Below are 23499 nucleotides of genomic sequence, written 5' to 3' on the forward strand. Positions count from 1 at the left end.
TGCGCGGTACAAGTGGGAGCAACGCGCAATCGACTGTCCTTTTCTGTTTCCTGCGAGGGACAGTCGACAGTCTCAGCCTGAGAACTGAGACGCAGCAGAGCCGTTAAAGCAGAGAGAAAGCGACACGGGGGGGAGTTACCATGTCTGGAAATAAAGACAGCGACGGAGGATGGAAGAAATTTGTGTGGAATTCGGAAAAGAAGGAGTTTCTAGGGCGCACAGGAGGCAGCTGGTGTGAGTACTCTTTTTGTTCTTTATCTCCGGCAGGCGGGCTGCTGGTTGTTGATGGAGCAGTTGGGCTGGAGCAGAGTGGAAACCGACCGTGCTCACAGCGGATTATTTGTATTTTGACTCAATGTTTTGCCGGTGCAGACGTTCGCACCTGTTAGAGCTCCCAGCCGGAGGCGCGCCGAGTCGTGACTTTGCCTTTTTAACAGAGGCTGCGTGCGCAAGTTGGTGTTTAAAACGAGAATGAAGTGAAAAAAGGTGAAACACGAAGGAGTGCTCTGTACGGATCGATTGGAGTCCAAAACAAGGACAGTAAATGAGGACAATAAGCCAATTTGGTCTCCGTGGACGTAAATGATTTCCTCCTTTTGGGGTGTTTCTGTGCATTTTTCAGGGCTCCCGCGGTCATAGGTGTTCATTACGAAGGCGTAGCCCTGATCAGCTCATTGATTAGCGGCAGTCTTTTCTGAAAAGGTCATCTTGAAGGACAGCCGAGACTTTTACCTGAACCAACAAGTTGGTAGCTGCCGCCGTTTATTTTGTTATTCTGAGTGTCAGCCCTCCGCGGGGAGCAGGAGAAGGGCTGAGGACATTTTATTCCTGCCTTTAATAAACCCGAGCAGCTGATCCCTGGACCCGACACCCGCGCCCAGCTCTGCCTTCCCCACGTTTTAACTCGAACCCGGGATTATTGGATCCGGCTCTAATCGTTTCAGCGCCGTTTTCAATACTTTAAGACGCCTAACGCGGTCCGCAGCGGTTGATGGTTTGATGGGATCACTGCCCTGCATTACATGGCGCCAATTAGGCTCGTTAAACCGTTTTGCACGTCAGATATGGCGTGTATGTGCGCGTCTCCCCCTCCTCTCCGGACGCCGCACGGTAACACGGTGATCACGACTCACATGTCTCCCGGGCCGCCCCTCTCTGTATTTTTATCCTGGAAGAAATGAGGCGTCGCTGTGTGCGCGCGTTAAAGCGCATTCTTCGGGGCTTAATGAAAGCTTCAAACTAACACGTTTATTTCTGAGAAACGGTAATTCTCTGTGGCTCAAAGCACGGCTGTGTGTGGCGATTTAAAATCAGGAGCTGCGCTCGGGTGGAACATTTCACCCACTCCATGTTCTAGGTGGTGGTGTGGGGTTACCAGGCTGGTAGTTCAGTGTCCCGTGGAGCTCACACAGTGAGCCATGTTGCTTTAGCAGCAACAGGTATGTCTGCTCAAAGCATCTCTGGCCACAGCGCTGATCAGACTTGTTTGAGGCTCAGAAAAAGCCTCTGAGTGTGACCCAGTCTGTATCCTCCAACTTGACACAAGCCTCTGTGGTTGTCTTATTTTTGGTCATTTCATAACCACTGATTTATTTTAGTTTGGGTTAATTAAATGGCACATAAATATTCTTACGCTTCAAAGTCCTCTTTCATTTCAAGACTGTAAAGAAAAAAAGCCCTGATTGGATTTTTTTTTTTTTTTTTTTTTTGAGGTGACTACAAACGTACCCGGATCATGAACACAGCACCGTCATCTGTTCAGTGTTTTCATGGTGGATGACGGTCAGATTTTTCCATAAAGGACTTTTTTCTGGTTTGAAATGGGCCTTTTGGGGTGGAGGGGTGTCAATTAACGTCACTTAACAGAAGTCTGTGCTTTTTCCTGTTACTTTTTTCTGCCTCCCCCCCCCCTTTAATAAACAAAAGTATCTGAGCTTGACTAAATAAAATGACAGATGATAAATTTTAAGCCTTTTTGTTTTGTCCCCCCCCCCCCCCCCAATCATCCTCATCCTCAGCTTCAGTGAAAGCCCAAAAACCTGTTAGACTGGACCAGGGATTTTTGTTTTTCAAACAATCAACTGGCACAAAAGCAGTCAAATACAGATAACAGACCTTTGGGTGCCTTTACCTGCAGCATCATGTGCTGGTAGAGTTATAATTTAAAATCTGCAAAACTTTAAAACATACAGTGTGCAGTACAGAGTAAATCATTAGCACATTAAACTGTGTTAAAGTAAAACGCTCGTGCTAATTGTGTGCCCTGTCAGTCGCTTGCACTTTTCAGAAAGGCAGACAGGAAGTGGCGCGGTGACAGCGTCAGTCTTGGCGCTCGTTACGTCTCCTCCACGTGTTTGTCTCAACATGCCAGACGGAAAGTAGGCTGCGGGGCTGGTGAAGGCCTCTGCGAGCGTGGAGACACATGTGGTATGAATGCGGGGACAGTCCCTTTGCGGCGTGCTGCAGCAGCCTGCTGGGGGAGGTGCTCTCAATTCAGAAGCTGCCTTTCACCACCCCCTACGTCTCCCTCCATGCTGTTTACACTGAGCCCTGCAGCGTTTCAGGCCGCTCCGATCGCTCAGGTGAAATCACACAAACTGACAGCCAGACAACAGGTTGTACACATACTCAGCCACAACATTAAAACCACTAACTACGCGAACAGCCGCCCTCACGACCAAAGCTTCTGAGGAATCTCCTGGCAATCCAATGGGTCTTTACTCTGACACAGACCATCAAAGCCCTCCTAGTGTTGCCACTTGGCAGCCATTTTGATGCATGATCTAAAATGAGCTGAGTTTCAGAGGCGTAGAATCTCCAGTCAGCTCTGAAAACTGCCCCAAAAGTTTGAATTTGCCCCAGAGAGAGGTTTTTAAAAGCGCTTTTCTCCTAATGAAGTTTTACTTCCACCACTGTATTTCTGAGTGCCATGTCTTTCTTTTAACATCTCCCTCCCATGATAAGGTGACTGCTCCAAGCAAAGCAAGCACACCGTGAAATTGGCTTGACCTCAAGACCCCCCAAATGTTGTTCTGATAAAGCCAAAAAAAGTCTGCTGCCAGTTACCATTGCAGCGCACACAGAGGGTACAAAGTTTCAGGCAGGTGGTTCTAATGTTGTGGCTGATCCTGTTCTGATTTCAACAGACAAAGACTGGTAAAGAACACCCGATTGGATGGTCCTTCCTGCCGCGTGCCACACCTGTTTGACGTCTTTTCACTTGTGTGCACGCGAGGAATAAGCCGTTATTTGTTTTGCAAATTCACCTCCCCTGCACAGCAGGCGGTTATTGCAGCATATTTTTCCGAGATGGCGCACTCCTAGGAGTTGACAGAACTGTCAGAAACCCGCGCCTATTGTCAGGCACTGCTTCATAGGACACTAGCAGCCACCGCTTGGGGCCCGACTAGACTCATCCCAGAGTCTAATCATGCTCTGTATTGAGGGGGGGATTTGAGGGGAAAAAACAAAACAAATTCTGCTTGCGTCTCTGCTATCACAGGCAGCTAGCCAAGTGGCCTTTAAAGGCCTTAAAGCGAACCTGCTTTCAGGTTCGCTGAGCTCTTTTCTTCTTGATAGAAAATCAGAATCAGCATTTTCAACCTGTCACAGATCATAACTGGGTGTCCGGGGGCTTTTCGGAGGTGACTACGCCCTTAAGCACAATTGTTGAGCATGGAGTTACAAAGAGTCTTTGTTACCTTAGTTAACAGAGGTTAAAGCATCCCCCACCCCCACTGTTTTGGCCATCTGAACAAAAACCTTTTAAAGCTTGCTGAAATTAAACCACACTTACAATTTACAAGTTTGTTTGATCTCAAAACTTATTTTCCTCTGGAACACCAAAAATCTGATGGGGAAAATCAGGAAATATGATGCTGATGGTATGATTGCATCATACAGGGAAGCATGTGCCGTTACAGTTTTGTTCACTCGTGTAATGAAGCGTTTGCCTTAATTCATCACGTTTCTATGCACAGGAGCATGAATAAGGACTTTTTCTTTTTTAATCCTAATTGTTGAAGGTGACACAGCCGGGTGGGTGGGGGGGGTGGGGGGTCTGCAGGACTGAACAGTGACTCATCCTGTTGCTCTGGAAGCACAGCCATCCCACCTTCTGCGTGATCTGTTTAAGCTTTAAATTAGGTGAAAAGAACCTGGGAAAGGGGTTTATGAGGGATATGTTGCTGTTGGGAAGAAATGCAGTACATTTTCCTGGGTTTTGGGTAGCTGATGCTAGACATGCTCTAATAAAGCAGTCCGTCTTATCACCTTCAGGTGCTTGTGACTTCTGAAATCTGAGGCGATGTTATATTTCACGTTTGAAGCAGTTTCTTTCTTGCTGCTTTCATCTCAGTAATTTGATTTCTCTTCCTTCCTCTACAGTTAAAATCCTCTTGTTCTATCTGATTTTCTACGGATGCTTGGCTGGAATTTTTGTTGGGACCATTCAGGCATTGCTGCTAACGTTAAGCAAAGACAAACCCACCTATCAGGACAGAGTTGCTCCCCCAGGTAAGCACATCCTCTTCCTCCACACCTTTCTGACTTTGCTGCTGCATCAGCTCAGCGATCAGACAAAAAGCCTGTTGGTGTTTCGTGGGCGTTACAGACGACTGTTTGGGAGGGGTGTGCCTCTGAGCAGCTCCTCTATCGGCAGTCTTTCTGACCTTAAATAGGTTCGGCCATTTTGTCCTTCACTCCCCTCAGCCGGTCGATGTTCCCCCCCGCGGGCAACGGGGGAACTAAAACGTGTGCTATGATTATGCATCACAGCTGACACGACTGCATGTACTTGCGTGACTACAGTTTATGGCTTGTTTCTTCAAAGGAAGAAAAAAAGTTTTGTTTTTCCACCACAGCTTTTAAAGGCGTGAAGGGGGGGGGGAACCTAATGTGTAATCTCGTGAGAGTGTCATCAGACAACGCTGCAGCAGTTTAAAAAAAAAAAATAAAAAAAAAAAAATTTCCTGTGCGCTCTGAGACTGATTTGAGTGCCAAGCCTCATCTCGCGGTTTGCACAGCACATGCTCTGCCCCTTAGCAGTATTTTTAGCAGCCATTCTAGATGACGGGCTGCATGTGGCTGCCGTTTTGTTCACGACTGTTGACAATCAGAGATTAGAGCGAGCAGAACAACAGCGTGAGCGTGGAGAGCTCTAAGCTGAAGCAAGTTTCCAGAAGTGGCATGATCAAGGAAGCGGCGAGAAAGGTTCTCTTTTTTTTTTTTTTTTTTTCTCTCCCTTCGGAGCGTGATCCCGCCTCCCACTCAGAGGCTAAAAGTTTCCATTGTGAGAGAAACACACGTGAGAGTGGATGGGTGGGGGTTGGTGAACTTTCACAAGCCTCCTCTGACACTCAAACTGCTGCTTCTCCTCTCGCCGTCTCAACCGGCAGCTCGAGTACCGCTCATATCTGCGGCAGCAAATAAAACGGGTCCTGCGGCGAGGCCGAGAAGGGTTTCGCGGCTGTCATGTTGCCTCTAGATACTCACTGTCACACTCTCCCCTCGCCACGCCTCGCGCACCAACTCTATGGAAAATTACTGCTGTGAGGAGCTCTCAGAGGAAATCCCCAAGACCCTCACATTGTCCTTAGATAATGGAGAATGCTCACAATGGCTCACGTGCCATGTCATGTTGCTTCTCTAAGATATTTACACTTTTTTTTTTTTTTCACACAAATTGAGTTTTGTTTTTTTTTTTTTTTTTTTTTTTTGTTTGTTTTTTAATAAGATGTTTTTATTTATTTTTTTTGTCCCATGACTTTTTTGTTTTCCTACCAAACCAGTGTGGTGTTTTTGCAGGTCTGTCACACACCCCACGCTCAGACAAATCTGAAATTTCTTTTAAGAAGAGTGATCCGAGTTCATACAGCAAGTATGTCCAAAGCATGAACGAATTCCTTGAGCTGTACAATGAGACAAAGCAGACTGGGGACCCCTACGAGGAATGTGGAAGCAAGTATCATACAATGCAATCAGCTTTCACAATTTGTCACTCATGAGTGGATGTTTGAAGATCTAAACTTAAATTTTGTTTTCTTACTTGTGGCATTTTCAGCGCTTCCTCTCACGTACAAAGATCGAAGTATGGAAGAAAAGAAGAAAGTCTGCAAGTTTTCTAGGTCTTTGCTGAAAGACTGCTCAGGCACAGACCCTGATTATGGCTTCATGGAGGGGAACCCATGTGTTATCATAAAGCTCAACAGAATTGTCAACTTCCGACCAAAGGTATAGTTACCGCTTAAATTCAAAGGCTAATATTAAGTAGCACAAAATGGCACCAGTCTTTTTTTTTTTTTTTTTAATTCTTTTAATGAGCTTAGGCTCACCTCAGACATTAATTTAACCTGCAGGCATGAAGTAAACTGTAGTCCTGGACTGTGCTGCTCTGTATTTATATACCTGAATATCAGTATAATAACAGCACAGGTGGCAGTGATATGCTGTGTAGCTAAGTTAGAGCTAGCTGGCTAACATCCCCCATTTTGGCTGTAAACTTGTGAAGCTTTGCTTTGTGGCCTTAAGATGTAAAGTAATCTGTACTCAATCATTTGGCTACCTTAGTGGACTGTTTCTGAGCGAACAATTGTAGCACTATAGAGCTAGCAGAATTGCCTTTTCAAGGAAAAAAAAAAGAGGTTGTAAATGACAATGGAGAAACATCTCATTCCCATCTACTCGTAGTCTCACTGCCTCTCAAATGACTAAAACAAGTGAGATGTGCTTGCAGTGAGCTCTTGCTCACAGAGTAGAGTTGGCGATCATTTGTCTCAAAGGTCAGATGTGTGGTGTCAGGGGAGCTAAGGGGTCAGAGCAAACAGAAAAGCGAATGCCCCCCCAAAAATTACAGGGAGTGCATTTCTGTAAAGGGAAAACCAACTTAGGAAATCTTACAGACATGTGAACCATCCATGAAGCTTTTTCCATTATGTTTGAAAATGGAAAAAAACTTTTGAGAAGCTGGAGCTTGAAGTTGCATTGTGGTTAATGTAGGCACCAATAAGTGAAAGTTTAATTTAAACCAGTTATTGCTTGTTTGTTCTTTCTTTAGGCTCCTTCAAACAACTCATTACTAGAAGAACTGCCGGTGAAAGTTAGCCCTAACGAGATCCCCATTTACTGCAAGCCTAAGGTACGTTTGCAAGAGCGTGTGGCTGTGGCCTTCCAGTTCACAGATACAGGGAGAATGAATATTTGTCTTCAAAAGGACCGGCTGTAAGTCTCACTCAAGTATTGTGTTTGCAGAGAGCTGAGGATGAAGGCCAGATCGGAGAGATAAAGTACTATGGGATAGGCCAAGGCTTTCCTCTGCAGTACTACCCATATTACGGCAAACAGCTGCACCCCGACTACCTGCAGCCCTTGATGGCCGTTCAGTTCGTCAATGTGACGGAGGGAAAGGAGATCCGCATCGAGTGCAAAGCATTCGGAGACAACATAGATTACAGCGAGAAGGACCGCTACCAGGGACGCTTTGACATAAAGCTCACAGTGTCGTGACCTGAGCTACTGCGAGCACTCAATTTGAAAACGAATACAACTTAGAGAAACCCGTTCAGATAAAAACCACCACTAGTCTTTGAACATTCATAATATACAGGACCTACACTTAATCCGTGTGCTTTACACTAGCTTTTCTGTGTGTTCGTCGAGGGTTAGAATGTAAAATACAAAAGTAGCAATAGCAAATATTTATTCTACTGTACATGAAAAGATTCCTTGAGCCATGGGAAACGTTCATCCATTTACTGTAAAACGGCAATTCCACTACTGACGTGTAGCGAGTTGTTTTCTGTCCCGAAATACTTCACCCTTACGTGGTTTCTATATATTTTTGGAGTGTCCAGTGCTGTAGTCTAGTCCCAGCTGTAACCTCTTTGTCTTATGTCCGCTTTAGTGGTCCAAGGTGTGTGCGCGCGTGTGTGCTCGTGTCTATGTGCAGGCGTTTACAGGAGTGTGTGTTCATGTGCTCTGACTAACTGAATTACTGGCATGGTACTCTGAATGTTTAAGGCCCACGTCTGAGTAAATAACTGCTCTGTGTTTGCGCTTCTTCGTCCCGGTTATTGGAGGAGGGGCACATTTGTTTTGTTCACCTTAGCTGTTAGATATGGTTTGATTACATTTATGTTTGATACTTTCATGCAATTTTTTTTTTTTTTTAATTTTTTTTTTTTTTTTTTTTTCTTCTGATTCTTAGTGTAGCGCTTTGTGGGTCCAGCCTAGAAGACCGTCACCTCCACAGAAACAGTGGCGACTCAGTTCTCTGAAATTGTTTTGCTGGAGACATCACGTGACGTGATGCTACTTACTATTGAATGTTTTAGCCATTTTCATGGTGGACGAATTTTATATTTATGCAGTTGTACAATTTTTTTTTTTTTTCTTCTTTTTTTTTTTTTTTCCAAAAAGTGTAACGTATGAATCTAATACCAAAGTCGCTGGTCAAAAAGTTCAAGAACATCAGAGGCAATGCAGTATCCCGTGTAATACGTTTTAGTTGGTGTTTAAAAAATACTTAATTCAGTGTTGAAGATCAAAACACTTGTCAGGAGTCTGCTCTTGTTACTTTATTTAATCTGCATAAGGCTGGAACAATAAACAGAAAAATGAGAAAACTGGAAGTGTTTGACTGTGTAGTTCAACGTGGTTTTCATCCATCCAAAATCTTGAAGAAATACTGCACCTGGAAAAGGAATTTAAGGGACATTTATAGTAACAGCTGATGAATTAAAACTGTCTGACACCTCAACTGTCTCTGCACAAGCCCTTTCTTTGCTACTGTTCCAGTCAGGGGAAAATGGCAGCTCAGTCAGTCATAGGCTAATGTTCAACAAGGAGGCGTTTGTCCAGACTACAGATCAGGAGTTTTCCTGAACAATGACGCACGATGGGTCAGGCCCACTCCCTGCAAAACAATGGTTTTGTTTCAAATTCCTCTGCCATTCTTGCTTTTCTAAAACCAGTGTGATCTGAGGCTGCCCCGGCCCACAGGGCGCAATCATGAGACTGGACATGGCCTTAGAGTCCAGGACGGTTTTGTTCTCGCTAAATGTGAGGTACTTATTTATGCAGGGGCTCAGGGTTTCTTCATAGTGTCTATCTGAAAAGAATGAGAGGAGCTGTACAGCTAACACGTTATGGGTGTAGTTTCAGTGTATGGAGTGCACAACATGCGCATGCGCCACCCACCTCCAAAACACTGTCTTCGGGGAGGTCTGTGCAGTGGACGGCGTTTTTCACTTTGTCTTTGCCGTACAGGGCGCGCAGCGTGGTTGGACGAAGGTGCCGTGCAATTTCCTGTCGGATGGAAACATCTGGATTATCACGTGTTCATTAGCGTTGCACTTCAACATTAAATTAAGTGAATTCGGCGCTGTGACGCCATCTCTATCCTGGTGTCAAAGTCTGTGGACAGTTGTGAAAGTCAACATCCTGTACCGGCAGAGTGATTACTCAGCGGCTGAACATGTGATCCTGTGGAGGAAGTGACAAAACAGACACTCAGCAAACTTTCCACTGACTTAGGGGTGGGGGCCTCTGTTTTCAAGCACATTTTCACCACAGCTTTTCAAAAATGACTTCACTTTTTGCTCATCTTTTGCAGAGACCAACTGGCAAAGCAAACTAACCTTCATTAAATAAATAAATAAACCCTCCCTGAATATGTAACACTAAGTCCTGAGTACTGTACAACGACTGGCTGTTTAAACCTTTTCCAAGAATTTTTTTTTTTCTTTCTTTTTTTTTTTTCTCCTAAATTTCATTTCCATGATGGGTAACTTGTTGACTTGTAGTTTTACAATCACATTTGGAGCCTTAACCTCCCTGTCTGCTCAGTTAAGACTTGACTTTCTAGCTGCGGGCAACTGTTTAAGAAATGGTTTAGATTTTCAATAATATACAAAAAGGGCAAAAAAAAAAAAAGTAAACCAGACACTCGATTAGAAGGTCCAGACAGCTAGCAGTGATTTAACTGTGACCGAGCGTTTGCTGTTACGAACTGGCTTGATTCATCAGTTTCTTCTACTGACTTAATTATATGAAGACTAAATATTCTTATACCTCATATCTATTACATGTTTAACTTACCATCTACATTTTAAAAATTGATATGAAACCATCCTTGAAGTTTAAATTTTGAGTTTTTAATCTTTAATTTGAAGCTTTTTGTTTGCATTGGGTTTTTTTTGTATTTATATAGAAAGCATTTTGTGACACTGTTTTACAAATTTGACTTTCAGACTAAAACCACTCCCCTTTCCTTTATTTATAGTTAAGTATAACAAATTTTTTTCATTTTAATTTCTTACGGGCTACAAATAAAGTCTTTTTTATTCAACACTTTTGTCTGACCGCTATAGAACAGTAGCCACCTTCTTCCATGCAGCACATTTATCTTCAGTCTATTTCTGACACTCCTAAGGTCAGAGCTGGCCTGTCTCATCCTCTTGAGTTTCCAGGAAATGAAACCCTCCCAACAATGTCTGCCATCAGGAGAGGGGTGTCGGATGAATAGTTCATTTACCAAAATGCCTGTTTAATCTAAAGCAAATCTTACGCAACGTGAAGTAATATTTGATATGCTGGGAAAAGCAAAAAATATGATGGTGTTAACACAGCAAGGGTTGTGTGGTCTTTGTGTTCGGCAGCAGGGAAACATTTCTGACTTGTTTATCCTTCGGTGGATTATGAGCCTGCAGACAAAAGACAGGAACCAGTTTGAAGGTCACAAATCACCCAAGGCTTCCTCTCAAAGAGATGCATTGTCTTTCGAAAAAACCAGTTGGAAACCTATCTGCTGTTCGAACAATCGCACTACACAACACGTAAAAGACTGCAAAGGAAAATAAAGACTACAGGCTCAAGGACTCGTAGCTAAAGATCAGCTGGGAACTTTGTGTCAACTGAGTTTTTTTTTTTAAAGCTCCCTCTTAAGGTTAGACATTTGATTAGGACGTCAGTAATGGCAGCTTTCCACCAGGCTGCCATAAAAATTACACTTACAGCTTAAAAACTAACCACCAACTAACACCCATTGCATCAAAAATGGAACTGTTGCTAACAAAAAGTTGTTTTATAGGTATTTTTAGGCTTGGCCAGAAGACTACCAGAAGCATGATGAATTTCTTTCATCTCGGCCTTCTTGAAACAAAGTCAATTGATTAAGAATTGATTAAGCTCAGAAAACACCCATGGATGTCCAGCATTCAACTCCAATTTTACAATCTACCAGTTTCTGATCAAGCACATGTTAGCATGCTAACAAGTAAGCAGACTTCCCTCGTCCTGGAGTGAGGGTTGTGGATCCCTGGAATAAGGCCTGTGGTTATGGTGAATCATAAAATACAACAGTAAAAACACCTTCACCATTCAGCATCATCATGCTAAATACAAGCGGTTAACGGTGCATTAAAGTCGCGCACCTGCGGTACAGCTTATTTACAGCCTAACATTAACTTCTAAGTTCTTGCAACTGCGTTTATGGTTCAAATGAATTATACAACTGGAAATTTTTGTGGAGATTCTCCTCATCTCTGGAAGACAGCAGAAACATCAACAGGTCTCCTAATATGGCTGTTTGCTGAGTGTGCGTGCTGCTGGTGGGAAACACAGTATAACATCCTGTGCAGATCTGCAGTTTATGTGTCCCGTGCCACATGAGACTAAAGCCAGCGATGGCAAAGGGGAAGTCAGGGGAAGATTTACTTAGCAATAAAAGAATTCTTTGCAAAACACTGCTCTCTGTAATTGCATTATCTACCCATGAGTGGCCTGCTGTCAGCGTTTAATTTGATTTTAATGAGTCCCATAGTGTACCAGACTGATGCTCACATAACAACTGCTAACTCTGGTGGCCAGCAAAGACTGGGGCAGAGGGACCTAGTGGTCACATGAACACCCAGATATGCCTGATCCTTAACGCCCTGCTGACTGTCCCACCCTGCTGAGAAGAGCAAGACATTGAACTGATACTTGAGTACACCCACTGTACTGCACTCTTTGAGCCTAAAGTCACAAATACTACAAAAAGTGAAGTGCTTAGATTGAGAGTTTTCTATCACCATTATTGAAGTTTTAGAAAATATATATTTTTTAATTAGACAAAACATTAAACACAGCCTCTAAAAAATGTAAGAAAAAAGAAATTTCAATAAGGCAGAAATTACACAGACAGAAAAAAAATAAAAGGGAAATAAAACAGTTCAGTGAGAGAATGTCTACGTACAAACAAAAACAGTGTAAAAATCTGAAGTTACAATAAAAAGGCTCTACAAAAAATAATAAGACTGAATAAAACATTGCAGGTTTGAAATTAAACCATGGAGATGAGGGAACAGATGATTGGCTGCTGTGTTATTTCTTTAAAAAAGGAAAAACTCAACTAAGCAGTGTATCCTGTCTTCGACCTCTATCCTTGCAGCTCTTTAGCTGGAAACGATTTCTTGTTTATCTTTTTCCTCTTTTATTTTCATTCCATGGAACAGATAAAAGAGAAGCAGATCCTGAAGCTGCTGCCAAAATGAAATATGGGCACGGACGTCTCAGTAGGCCAACTTTAAAAGGAACAACGAACGTGTCTGGTTACAGTTTCCATCGTTAGGGTTTTGGGTGCTCTAAACTGGACTAAATTTAGCACGGAGACCTCTACAGAGAAGCCGATACTTTTTTCCACTAAACCATTACGCCTCAAAAATCAATAGGAAAAGCATATTTTTCATCATTACAATGCAGGGCTGGTTTGATAGCCTTGTGTAATGGGAAGTTTGGGCCTGTCGGATCATCTCTTACAGTAATATCTTTAGTTGGAACACAGTGGCCATCCATGCTGCTTGTTGAAGGGCGGGGAGCGTATAATCTAAGAAAGTAAAGCTGTATAGACGACCGTTGTGTCTGTTCACTCTGATAAGAGGACACATCACAAGACACGGTGCAATCTTATGACTGAGTGAGTGCAGCGCAGGGAAGCTGAAGGGTGGAGGTGTGAATATACCAGCGCTCTTTATGCCTAGTTAATGCACTTGGCTGTATATTTGAATCGTTTCTGCTCCCTCCTGTATGGAAACACTGGGATTAAATTGATCTAGCATCCACTCTGGCATGATGAAGTGGGTTCGAGGTCATTGAATCTGTGCTGTGTATAGATTAGTCAAACAGAATTAAATCAATAGTCTATTCTTACCACAAACAACTGACCCTTAACTATGAATAGACTTGTGGGGGTGACAGTGTTTGTGCAGTCTAATCTGTCAGCCTGATAGTGACGTCGGGAGTGTCTTTACGCACACGTGCACGCACACACTACGTTTGATAAGAAAACATTCCCTACTGTGCCCGCTGTTTGAAGAATAACGACGTCTACGGGGGTAAAAACCATGATTTTTGTCAATATTTAATCTTCATTATTTAACTAAACTGAACTGTAAATATTTGCCAGAAAATTCTAATTTTTTAAAAAACTGGAGTGTTGAAACTTTGGACAAATTCAAGAAAAAAGAAATCAAGCATCAATGCATTTATGAGTTTTAATTTGTATGAGGTGACATAAAGGTCTTAGAAACTACAACATGGTTATTAAAACGTAAAAAAAACTCTGACTTTCTGCTTCCAGCATTATGAGTGAAATGCAAACCATTTCCAATCTACTGTTGTACTTTTGACTGAGCTGCTCATATATTTTTGTGTGCATTGTTGATGTGGTCAAACTCTGTACCGACTGGACTGGCTGGATTTAGCTACATGTGCCTGTCCACAGAAAACGAGCAGAGCGGGCAGCGGTTCCTGGGATAGATTGTGGGGTTGTGCTTGCAGAGCTGGTTCTAATGTTAGCCTGTAATGTTGGGCACTCAACCATTTATCCAGTTTTAAACTATAAGGAGGCATGGACAGTGTTTTTGTATAATTAAGGAAGTAATAAAGTACTCGATAATCAGATTAAGCATGACCTATGCACGTGAGCATCAGTTGCATAACAGAATGAGAGCGCGTCCCATATCTGATGATGGTTGTGTGTGAAGTGTAATAACAGTTTCGGGTTATTGTCCTCATAAAGTACCCCACCCAGTGCCACTGAAATCATCTGCACGTGAAACTTAAATCTCACATCTCTAATATTATCCAGCCTTTTCCCGTTTCTGTCAGCCAGTAATTTGTAACCGTTAATACACGCTTTCATTTTCATCCCGTCTAGATCACTTTAACTCACTTGTCAGTGCATGTTTCAGTTCTTTGTTCAGTTGATGCATAACAAAAGCCAGTGGGTGATCAGCCCCAGTTCCTGCTTTCTTTCACTGGCTTCCAGTGAAATTTGGAATTTATTTTAAAATTGAATTAAATCCATCCAAGGCCATCCGCTCATACAGCAGACCTGCTGACGCCTTAAACCTGTGCTCAAACCTACAGTAGAAAATTTTACATCTTTTAGATGGGTCTTCTTGACCAGAAGGCCATCTTGGCTTAAGCTGATCTGGAAACAAAAAGGGTGCACTTGATTTATATCACAACACAAAAATGGCAAAAGTCAAATCCTTTGACGTGTTTTCTTGTTCTTCTGAAGCTGCAGAAGCCAAAATTGTAACTGAAATTAAAATCCAGCTAATCATCCAGCCCTGACTTTCTTCTCAGAGACCTCTGCCCTTATGTGACTAATCTGATGGATCACAGAGGTGAACTCTTCTGAAGAGCAGGAGTGCTGATGTTTAGGTGATTTGTCAGATTATAACGAGGTGAGAGTGAGGCCATGTGGTGATTAAACTGTTTGACCTCCCAGTTAGTCAGAAAACTCTGAAGCAATCAAAGCGGTTAGAGTCCTGTATGGGGCAAGAGGGCTAAAAAGAAATGACAGCAGCTCAGTGAACAGTCTCCTCAGACTAATCGGAACCACAGCTGCAAAAGTTATGCATTATATTTATTAGCTTTATAGTTACTTTTCAACTAAGTTAGATCTTAGATTGCATTTACTCATTTCAGTTTGGAAATGTTTCGTTTTTAATGTGGATTTTTATTGTATTTTCGTTAGTTTGTACATTTTGTGTTTGTTTTGTTTTCATTCCTACTTTTAGTTTTTTGTTAACTACAATAACTATTAATCTTTGTTAGGGTCAATGAAATAATTTCCCCATTAATCTAAACACATTTCTTCTTCTGTTGGGTTATTCCATATAAATCAGACAAATCTGAAAAGGTTTGTAGTAGCCAACTGATTCTTCAATAAGTTGAATATTTTAACCGGATCAATGGAAAGTTTTCTTTCACCCTATGAACATTTTAATGAGTAATGGGCTGAAATTGTAGAATCCTCATCATTTCATAAATACACCTGGTGACAGGCTGAATTTTGGTAACAGAACTTAAACGTGTTTTTTCAGCCTGAAAATTTCATGTGGTCATCCTCCTGTGCTTTTCAAGTTATGAGGGTTCAAAAATGCTGGGGGAAAAAAATCAAAAAGTACCAAATCTGGACAGACACCTGTACGCTAGACCTGTATTCTATTTAGAATAATTTGTTATAAACTGAGCAGTGGAAAACACATCTTTATTTCGGCATCAATGAGCAGCGGCGTAGAGTCATGTGCCCTGGAACGCATTAGCTAATTAACTTAGCCTTAAATCTTCAGCAGAGCTGATTACAAGTGAAAAACAAGTTGAGTGTTTGATATTTTAAGAAGAATCACAGCTGAGTTGTCAGCAGCTGCTGCACCTGTAGCGGGTGCAGGTGTGGAGTCTGTCACCGTTATGGCAACCGAGCAGAGCGTCAGATCATCAGATTTCACATCACACACCAGCACAGTTACGCAGCTCGGGCTTCATTAATACGCGCGCACACGCACGCACGGACGCACACACACACACGCACAAATATTTTTTTTATCTGTCTAGTCTCACAACAAACAAAAGCTTTTAAAAAAAAAACAAAAAACTGAGCTATGTATTATTTTTCCTGTAAGCAGCGTCGAACCAGTCGAAGCCAAAAACCAAATAGTGAGCTCAGTCTAAATTAGAAATATCAGGGTTCTCCTTCACTGCTGTCTGGCTGCCAGCTTTAATTACTTCTCAGCAGATGTTTCCCAAAGAAGGTGAATAAGAAGAAGGTGCAGAAGATTTAGCCAAGCAAACGGGTATGTAAGGCTGCACAAAGAAGGGGGAGAGGAGCGCGAATATAATTGTCTAAACTGGATCTACTCAGGACAATAAAAAGTAAAGCCACAGCAGAGAAATGTTATCTCTTAAGACGAGATACTTACCGTGTAATGCTGAACAACTTAAGACCTTTCATAAAAGGAGGATTTATCGCTGGGCTGCTGGATTACTTAAAGCTAGGTGCATGTGTGTGTTACATGTTGTATAATCACTTCATTTTTTTTGTGAAGAGGACATTTGGAAAACTCCCTTTTAAAGACAGGCTGATGGATGGATAATCGTTTGCAGAGAATATTGATGAACATTTTGACATTTCACTTGTTGAACAGGCTGCTCCTGCAGAATTTAAACAGGAAACACTCACCGGATCAGCAGGGCCACAGAACTCCCTGAAGGTCTTTGGTGCGTCTGTGCCATGAATCTCCAGGGCCATGCAGGGTCCAGAGCACAGCTCGGTCACCATGTTCTGCGGGAACCAAGCGGAGTTAAAACCCACCTAGTGCTATTGTTTTGGAGTGACACTGTGTACTTATATTTACTAATAATACTAATATTTATAAACATATAAGGCTTCCTGCTAAGTTTAGAAAATATGTTTCTATAATTTGATTCCAGATATTGGTCGCACTCATCCTCCTTGTGCTTGCTGCTGTGGGTGAATATTATCAGGTGTCCAAAAACACTCCCGTGAGTGCACGTTTGATATGGACCATGAGAATAGTTTCATTTTTGCTGCCACACATGCATCACAAGGCTGACACTAAAGACGTATCTCTGACTTAACAGCAGTATCTGACGCTATTGGCGCCATTATTACATAATGTCTCCTATCAGCTCCTATCAGTTCATTTTACACAAACTAATGATGTAAACAACTAAGATTACTAATCATCTGTATGCATTACTAATATACATTCAGTAAAAATAAATATTTACTCAAGTTCAACATTCAGTTTGTTTATTAATGATGATTATCATAAAATGTGTGTTTTGTTTTTTTTGTTAACTTAGATCAGTTTACATACTCATTATAGCAACAATCAAAAACTGAGCTTCAAATATGGGCTGCTGGCTGGGAATCTGACACGCCTTGTTACTCTCTGAGGACCTTATGACTTCCTTATCGCACAGAATTTGTTTTGGTGTCATCAAAAGTAGCAAGGGGCAGGGCAGTGATTCTAGGGCTTCCTGTGAGGGCACAACAAGGCAGTGTTTATACTCACAGGATACTCTGTGACGATGCCGTTGTAGACTTCATAGAACTCTTCAGCGTTCACCCGGTCCATGTTGAACTGCGAGGAAAAATTATTAGACATGAAAAACAAGTAGGAAATTACAAATGGAGATAACACTCCAGGAAATGACAGATGAAAAATAAAAGGATACAGACAAGAAAAATTTAGCTTTAATCAAATGGGCAGATTTCACTCAGTTAGGATGCTCTGTGCTTATCTTCTGTTACTTTCTGACTCTGTGTATGATGCCGTACCCAAGTACTCCTGGGAAAACACCTGTATAATTTTGCTCAGTGCAGACGCTTGGTAAGAATGTCTCCTCTCTGCTTGTGTTTAACATCGCATCTATTTGATTGCAAATTCAGATCAAGGATTTTAGCAGAAAATCTTGTTTCCTGGAATTCTTTTTCCACTTATCAGGGACCTGTTATTTTCATTTCCAGGTCCATATTTTTACGACTTAGGCTCTTCTAGAATAGCTCTGCATGATTCACAGTTCAGATTGTCTGAAACAAGCAGTTTTAGCTTCCTTTAAGAATGCTTTCTATCCCCATCTTTATTGACAAAGTATGTGTGCACAGGCCTTATTACTTTAAACTCTGGTATATTTCATATGAACATCTACCATTACCACTAATTTGCATGAGGACCAGTGGAAGAAGATTTACCATCTGAAGAGCTGAGATCTCAAATCCAGCAGCGGATATGGAGTTCAGGATCTTCCCAGCCAGACCTGTGGATATATCAGAACAGTTCATATCTGCAATCTTCTATAATCTTTCTGTCAAGTTTACCCAGGCTGATAAGTGAAGTCTATAGTGGGGCAATAAAACCTGGAGTGAGATCCAAAACAAACAGCCTCTGCAGCAGCAGTCATGATTACCTGATTAATATTCTGAAGTTAAGAGTTATTATTAGTAAACGTGCAGTGAAGCCATCATAAAGCTTCTGTCCATACACGAGTGTTTATTTTGCAGTGATCTCAGTTTTTCCTTTGCATCGAGATTGTGTTATGAGCATCCCGTTAGTGGAAAAATGATTTTCTTCCTGACAGCCTACTATTTAGAAAAAGGTGCACGTCTCATTGCAGCCATCTATTACTGTAAAATCTGGCAGAGCTGCAGTGACAGTGAAGGTCAGACTGATGCAGACACATAACTGAATGAGGGCGCCAGTCCCATAATCTCAGTCTGACTTCCTGATAAAATGTCGTCTGTGTGCTCGTCAGACCGGACTTTCCATTAACTCTAAACGCCACCGTGTGGATTCATGACTTGCACTTTTGGCATCGATGAGTCTCCTTCAGTCCAGTTGTGAGGGAAGGAAGCAGCTCCCGCGTCCTCTGTGCCCTCCCCAGGCAGCAGCCGGTTCAGGATCGGCACATGCTCTCAGCAGCTGGTGCTGTTGCTAGGAGATCATATTCTGGGTGCCTGGCAACAGTAGCTTCTCTGTTCCAGTCATGTCTGAGTCACCACTTCCTTCATCACTGATGTGATTGGCTGAGTCCTTCAAATGTAGCTGTCACGTCAATTAGCCTTTTAAGTGATCCCCGAGGGATCGGGGCTGTTTGGGCACTGATGATCTCAGTTTGGTCTCAGCTGCAGCAGCAGAACATGGACGGATGAACAATTTTCTAAATTCAGTTTAATAAAATTCTTAATTATTCTAAGCGTTAATAAAAAAAAAGGGGGGGGGGGGGGGGGACATATAACTTTAAACTTGTATTTTTAAAATTTAACACAAATAATTTACAGGACAATATGCACTTACAGGCCAAATTCAATTATCCTTACGGATGATGCTATAGGATAAATGTCTTTGTGATTTTCTATTAAAATGTATTTTGGAGTTTTAAATTTTTTTGAATTAGATTTTTTTAATCTCAAGAAATAAAAGGAAGCTGAACTAACAACACTAAACTTCGGTGTTCAAAATTACTTACTATTATTCTTTATTTTATAACCCATTTCTGATCCTGAACTAGTTTCATATCTCATTGTTAGTTGGAAATCTGAAAAATAAAAAAGTAAACTGTCAGATGATCAAAACGAATTAATGAAATTGCAAAGGAAAGGTACTGAAGACACTTAAAAACCAAAACTATATAAGCTGAAGTCGACTAAAGTTACATTTAACAGGAAGACACAAACAAAACATATAAACAAAAACATTTTAATAATTCTCTCTCTCTCTCTCATTTCTGTTCAGGCCTCTGGTAGAGCACCTGAGCGCATAATTATTGCTATTATCCACATATTTTCAAATTTACTGACTAACAGGAAAGAAGAAAAAAAAGCAGTAAGAAGCATTATTATTTTTTGATTAAGATGCCAAATTTAGGGCTGTCAACGTTAATGCATTAACCCGTCATCACGATTAAAATTTTTAACACAATTAACCCATCTGGAGTGTAGAACTGACAAACTTTGGACAAACTGCCTGAAATGCATTGACAGAGACATTTCAGGGATTAGATGGGTTAGTTGCATTAAAAATTTTAATCATGTTAATTGTGATGACGTGTTAATTAGGGGTGCAACGATATTCGTATCGATATTGAACCGTTCGATACAGTGCTTTTGGTTCGGTACGCATATGTATCGAACAATACAACATTTGTAATTTATTTTATCAATTTTCCTTCTGACGATGCTGTCTGTGTTGAGCGCTCAGTGAATCTGTGTTCGACTACTCCGCCTAGGCTGCACTGTCGAGCGCAGATCCACTGAGCGCTCAACACAGACAGCATAGTCAGAAGGAAGAGCGCAGGGCAAGCTAGCGAGACAGAAGTTAAGCTCTACTTGCAACAATCAGATCTGGCGTTTGGAATTATTTTGGTTTTCATGTGACGTATGACCCTGAAGGTAAGCGAGTCATGGACTAAAGTAAAACAGTATGTTGGATGTGCCATGCAATGCTCAATTACATTGGTGTGAACTAGTGTGTTAGCGCAGTTAGCTCGTTAACGTGTTTGCCGTCTAGCCCCATGCACGGAGCGATCGGCGGTAGCTCGTTAACGGAGATTTGCCGTGTTGTGGCGTTAAGGTCATTTCAACGAGATTAACCTGAAAGCACTAGTGGGAACACAACGAATATGACTGCACATTTACGCCGACATCATCCTAGTGCAAAGACAAAAACAACAAGCATGCTACTAACTTTAGCCGAGTCATTTAGACAGCTGTTAGCACATGATTCTCCTTATGCTGCTGAGAATATAGCCCAGAAGAAGCGGATAGTATAGCTTTTATTTTGGAAAGAGACATTTCTCTGTAATAAACTCTCTTTTCCAAAGATGAGTGATTCCTCAATCAGATACAGGGCTTGCAATATCGCTAGCCCGACGTCCCGGAGCTAGCGATTTTTTTCAGTCGGGCTACCAAAATCTATCTCTTCCCTGCCCGTCGGGCTATTGTAGGAAAAATATATGTCAATGCTTTTGCATTCTTTCAGAAATGTAGCTGGGTAATTATGTCATTGGCATCGGTGAGCCACTGTCAATATGTGACATATTGAAGTCGCGTTTGAATTTGCGCTTGTTTTTTTGCTTTCACTTTGCAATCGTGCGAACTGTATATAGAGCGACAGCACTGATCTGTGAGTGATGATAATTTGTGCACCAATTCCTCTGACATCGTCTTATTAATCGTTAGCTTACTATGCAAACATGACAAGTGAAATCTCCCGCAGCAAGCTTAAACATGTGAGAGGTTGATCGCGCAGAGAATCGCTGAGCTTATGTGAGTGAGCGTGTAAAAGCATTTCAGTTCTGCTGAGCCAAATAAGACAGGTCAGGGTGAAGAAGTGACAGCCAAAGAAAAGCTTACCACAAAACGGAGAAGTTATGACAAATCAGACTATAAGGCAAAAAGAAAGTGCAGCTTTATGGTTTCATGGACAAAAGAATTTCTGTGGCTGCAATATGATGAGCTAAATAACCAGGGCTGCACATAAGTGGTCCGCAGGTGCGCATTCGCTGTCAAAATAAAAAACACGCACAAGGGTTAGGGTTAAATTTAAAAACTGTACTTTTGAGTTAAAATATATATTTATAATTTTAATAAATGACAAATTAAAAATGCATGAACATTTTTTGTATCGAAAAAATATCGAACCGTGACACCAAAGTATCGAACCGAACCGAACCGTGAATTTTGTGTATCGTTGCACCCCTAGTGTTAATGTTGACAGCCCTAGCCAAATTACAGTTATTTATGGCAATCCTGAACAGAAAACTAACTTTTCAGGGTTCACTGTTATACTTGATTAATATCTGACTTCTCAAACACTTCCAGTGTCCCAGCTAATATTTGGGTATAAGTAATGAGGTAACCAGACAAGTTTCGAACACATTCCTAAAATTTGTATGTTTTCCTTTTTTATGACAGATGATCTAATAAAGTTGGAAAGCACTGTACAGATCATATATCAATATATCAATAAATATACTGATACACATATTTAGATACAGTGTATGTGTCCAGCAGTTTTCCCCCATTCTTTTAAATGTATTTCACTGCTTTATGACTATCTTACTCAGCTCTACATAACTGTTCAATATCTGTTGCTACAAAAAATGATTTGACTTCAACAAATGCAGACCTGATTTTGAGGCGACTGCCCCTTTAAATATCAGAAAACAAATGAGCAAAAAAAAAGTTATTGTGCCTACAGCACAGCTTTCCCAGCATTATGTCAGCAAATACCTGCTAAGCCACCAAACCACAATGAGCACAGAGAAATTTGTGGCTGGACTTTGTGAGATTGTGCAAGATCCTCCTTAAATAAAGATAAACAGTCTGTACTGTAACAACGTAAAACAAAAAGTTCTTGAAAGCTAAACAGAGTGAAAACAGCCTAAATAACAGAGCAGAGGTACCAGGGTTAACCCTAACCCTTCTTTTTTTACCCAAACAATAAATAAATAAATAAGAGTATAACACAGGGGAGAGCTTTTTAAAATAATTAAAGTGGACTTAATTACAACAGCATCAATGTGTACAGTCAGCACTAAATGAGCAGCTCCATCATAAGCCACAAGTCTTCATTCACACATACTTCACATCTGCGGTCATTTACTGCGGCAGCAGATTGTGAGATTAACAGTTGCTCAACGAAACCCTAAAGAAACCAAAGAAAGCCTGAGTGCAAGTTATGCAAGTTTTTTTTTTCCATTTCACGCGTTCTCTCTCACGCATGTTTCACAACATTTGAACAAGTCACAGCAGGGAGACCACAGGTGTAACGTTAACAATGGCACCATTCCCTTTAGGTGTGGCAGGAAGTCATACAAGAGAGCAGCATGCAATTCAGCAGGGTGTTGGCGCGCACACACACACACACACACACACACACACACACACACACACACACACACGTGTGTGCGTTTTAAAAATGTCCCCCAAGGAGAATGGTCTGCACTGTGGAATAAAACATCTCTTAACCAGAAACACTACGTTCCCCTCACCAACCCTCTAGGCCACAACATCAGAGTTTTACTGACCTGTGGAAAAAAACAGGAATCCAATTTTCTTAACTCGAGAAAAATGTACTTGTTGCACCCAGGTTCAGTCTGCCTCAGTCTTCTTGTTCCTCAACTCATCCTTGCTGTTTTAAACCATCTTGCTGGGTTTAACATCTTATCTGCACTTGAAATCAATTTTACAGTCTCCATGCATCTCTTTCTGTTTTTCCATTAATGTAAAAAGTACCGACAGCAGGAAAAAATGTGTTTGCAAGACTTTACAGGTGGAAGCGTAACTGTGAAGTTTAGAAATGCCGTCACTGGAAAGGCCATGAGCTGGTCAAACAGCCCCATGCCACAGGTGGTTAACCTGTGCCTTAACAGAACGCAGTTTCAGTCTGGTCCACAACAGTAAGTGTAAGTAAGATAAGGTATACTTACTTTACTACTACTTGTGGAAAATATAACTAAGACTTTGTTCTGGGACTTCTAGAGAAAGCAGCAACACAGAACAGATCATCAATGACAGCTGGGGTGGAGGTGGGTTGCAAAGCAGTTTGCAGTTGCAGTACTTACTGAGTACAAATTAAAGCACCTTAAATAACACGCCACACACAACGTTAGCCAGTTAGATTTATAGAAAGGTATCAGCTGATG

General features: G+C 41.6%; 2 protein-coding genes across 3 annotated transcripts in view; one reads left to right on the plus strand and one right to left on the minus strand.

The window, feature by feature from the left end:
- atp1b1a (ATPase Na+/K+ transporting subunit beta 1a) lies at positions 1–8624 on the plus strand. The gene is made up of 6 exons (XM_040039933.1): positions 1–234; positions 4387–4515; positions 5806–5958; positions 6062–6231; positions 7055–7135; positions 7249–8624. Exons 1-6 carry the CDS (start codon positions 141–143, stop codon positions 7501–7503), a joined length of 882 nt encoding a protein of 293 aa, XP_039895867.1. The 5' UTR covers positions 1–140; the 3' UTR covers positions 7504–8624.
- nme7 (NME/NM23 family member 7) overlaps positions 8342–23499 on the minus strand; it is a 24000-nt gene continuing 8842 nt past the window's right edge. Inside the window, exons 8-12 of one of the 2 annotated variants that reach the window (XM_040039925.1) lie at positions 18047–18111; positions 17367–17435; positions 16508–16609; positions 9196–9303; positions 8342–8689 (exon numbers count right to left, since the gene is read on the minus strand). In XM_040039925.1, the coding sequence (XP_039895859.1) occupies positions 8657–8689; positions 9196–9303; positions 16508–16609; positions 17367–17435; positions 18047–18111 (377 nt within the window). In that variant the 3' untranslated portion in view covers positions 8342–8656. Of the gene's footprint in view, positions 8690–9195; positions 9304–9709; positions 10701–16507; positions 16610–17366; positions 17436–18046; positions 18112–23499 lie in introns of those variants that run through there. The other variant, XM_040039926.1, reaches the window with a different exon arrangement.

Source organism: Simochromis diagramma, unplaced genomic scaffold (assembly GCF_900408965.1).
Source record: "Simochromis diagramma unplaced genomic scaffold, fSimDia1.1 OVJJ01000026.1, whole genome shotgun sequence".
In the NCBI taxonomy this organism is placed as follows: domain Eukaryota; kingdom Metazoa; phylum Chordata; class Actinopteri; order Cichliformes; family Cichlidae; genus Simochromis; species Simochromis diagramma.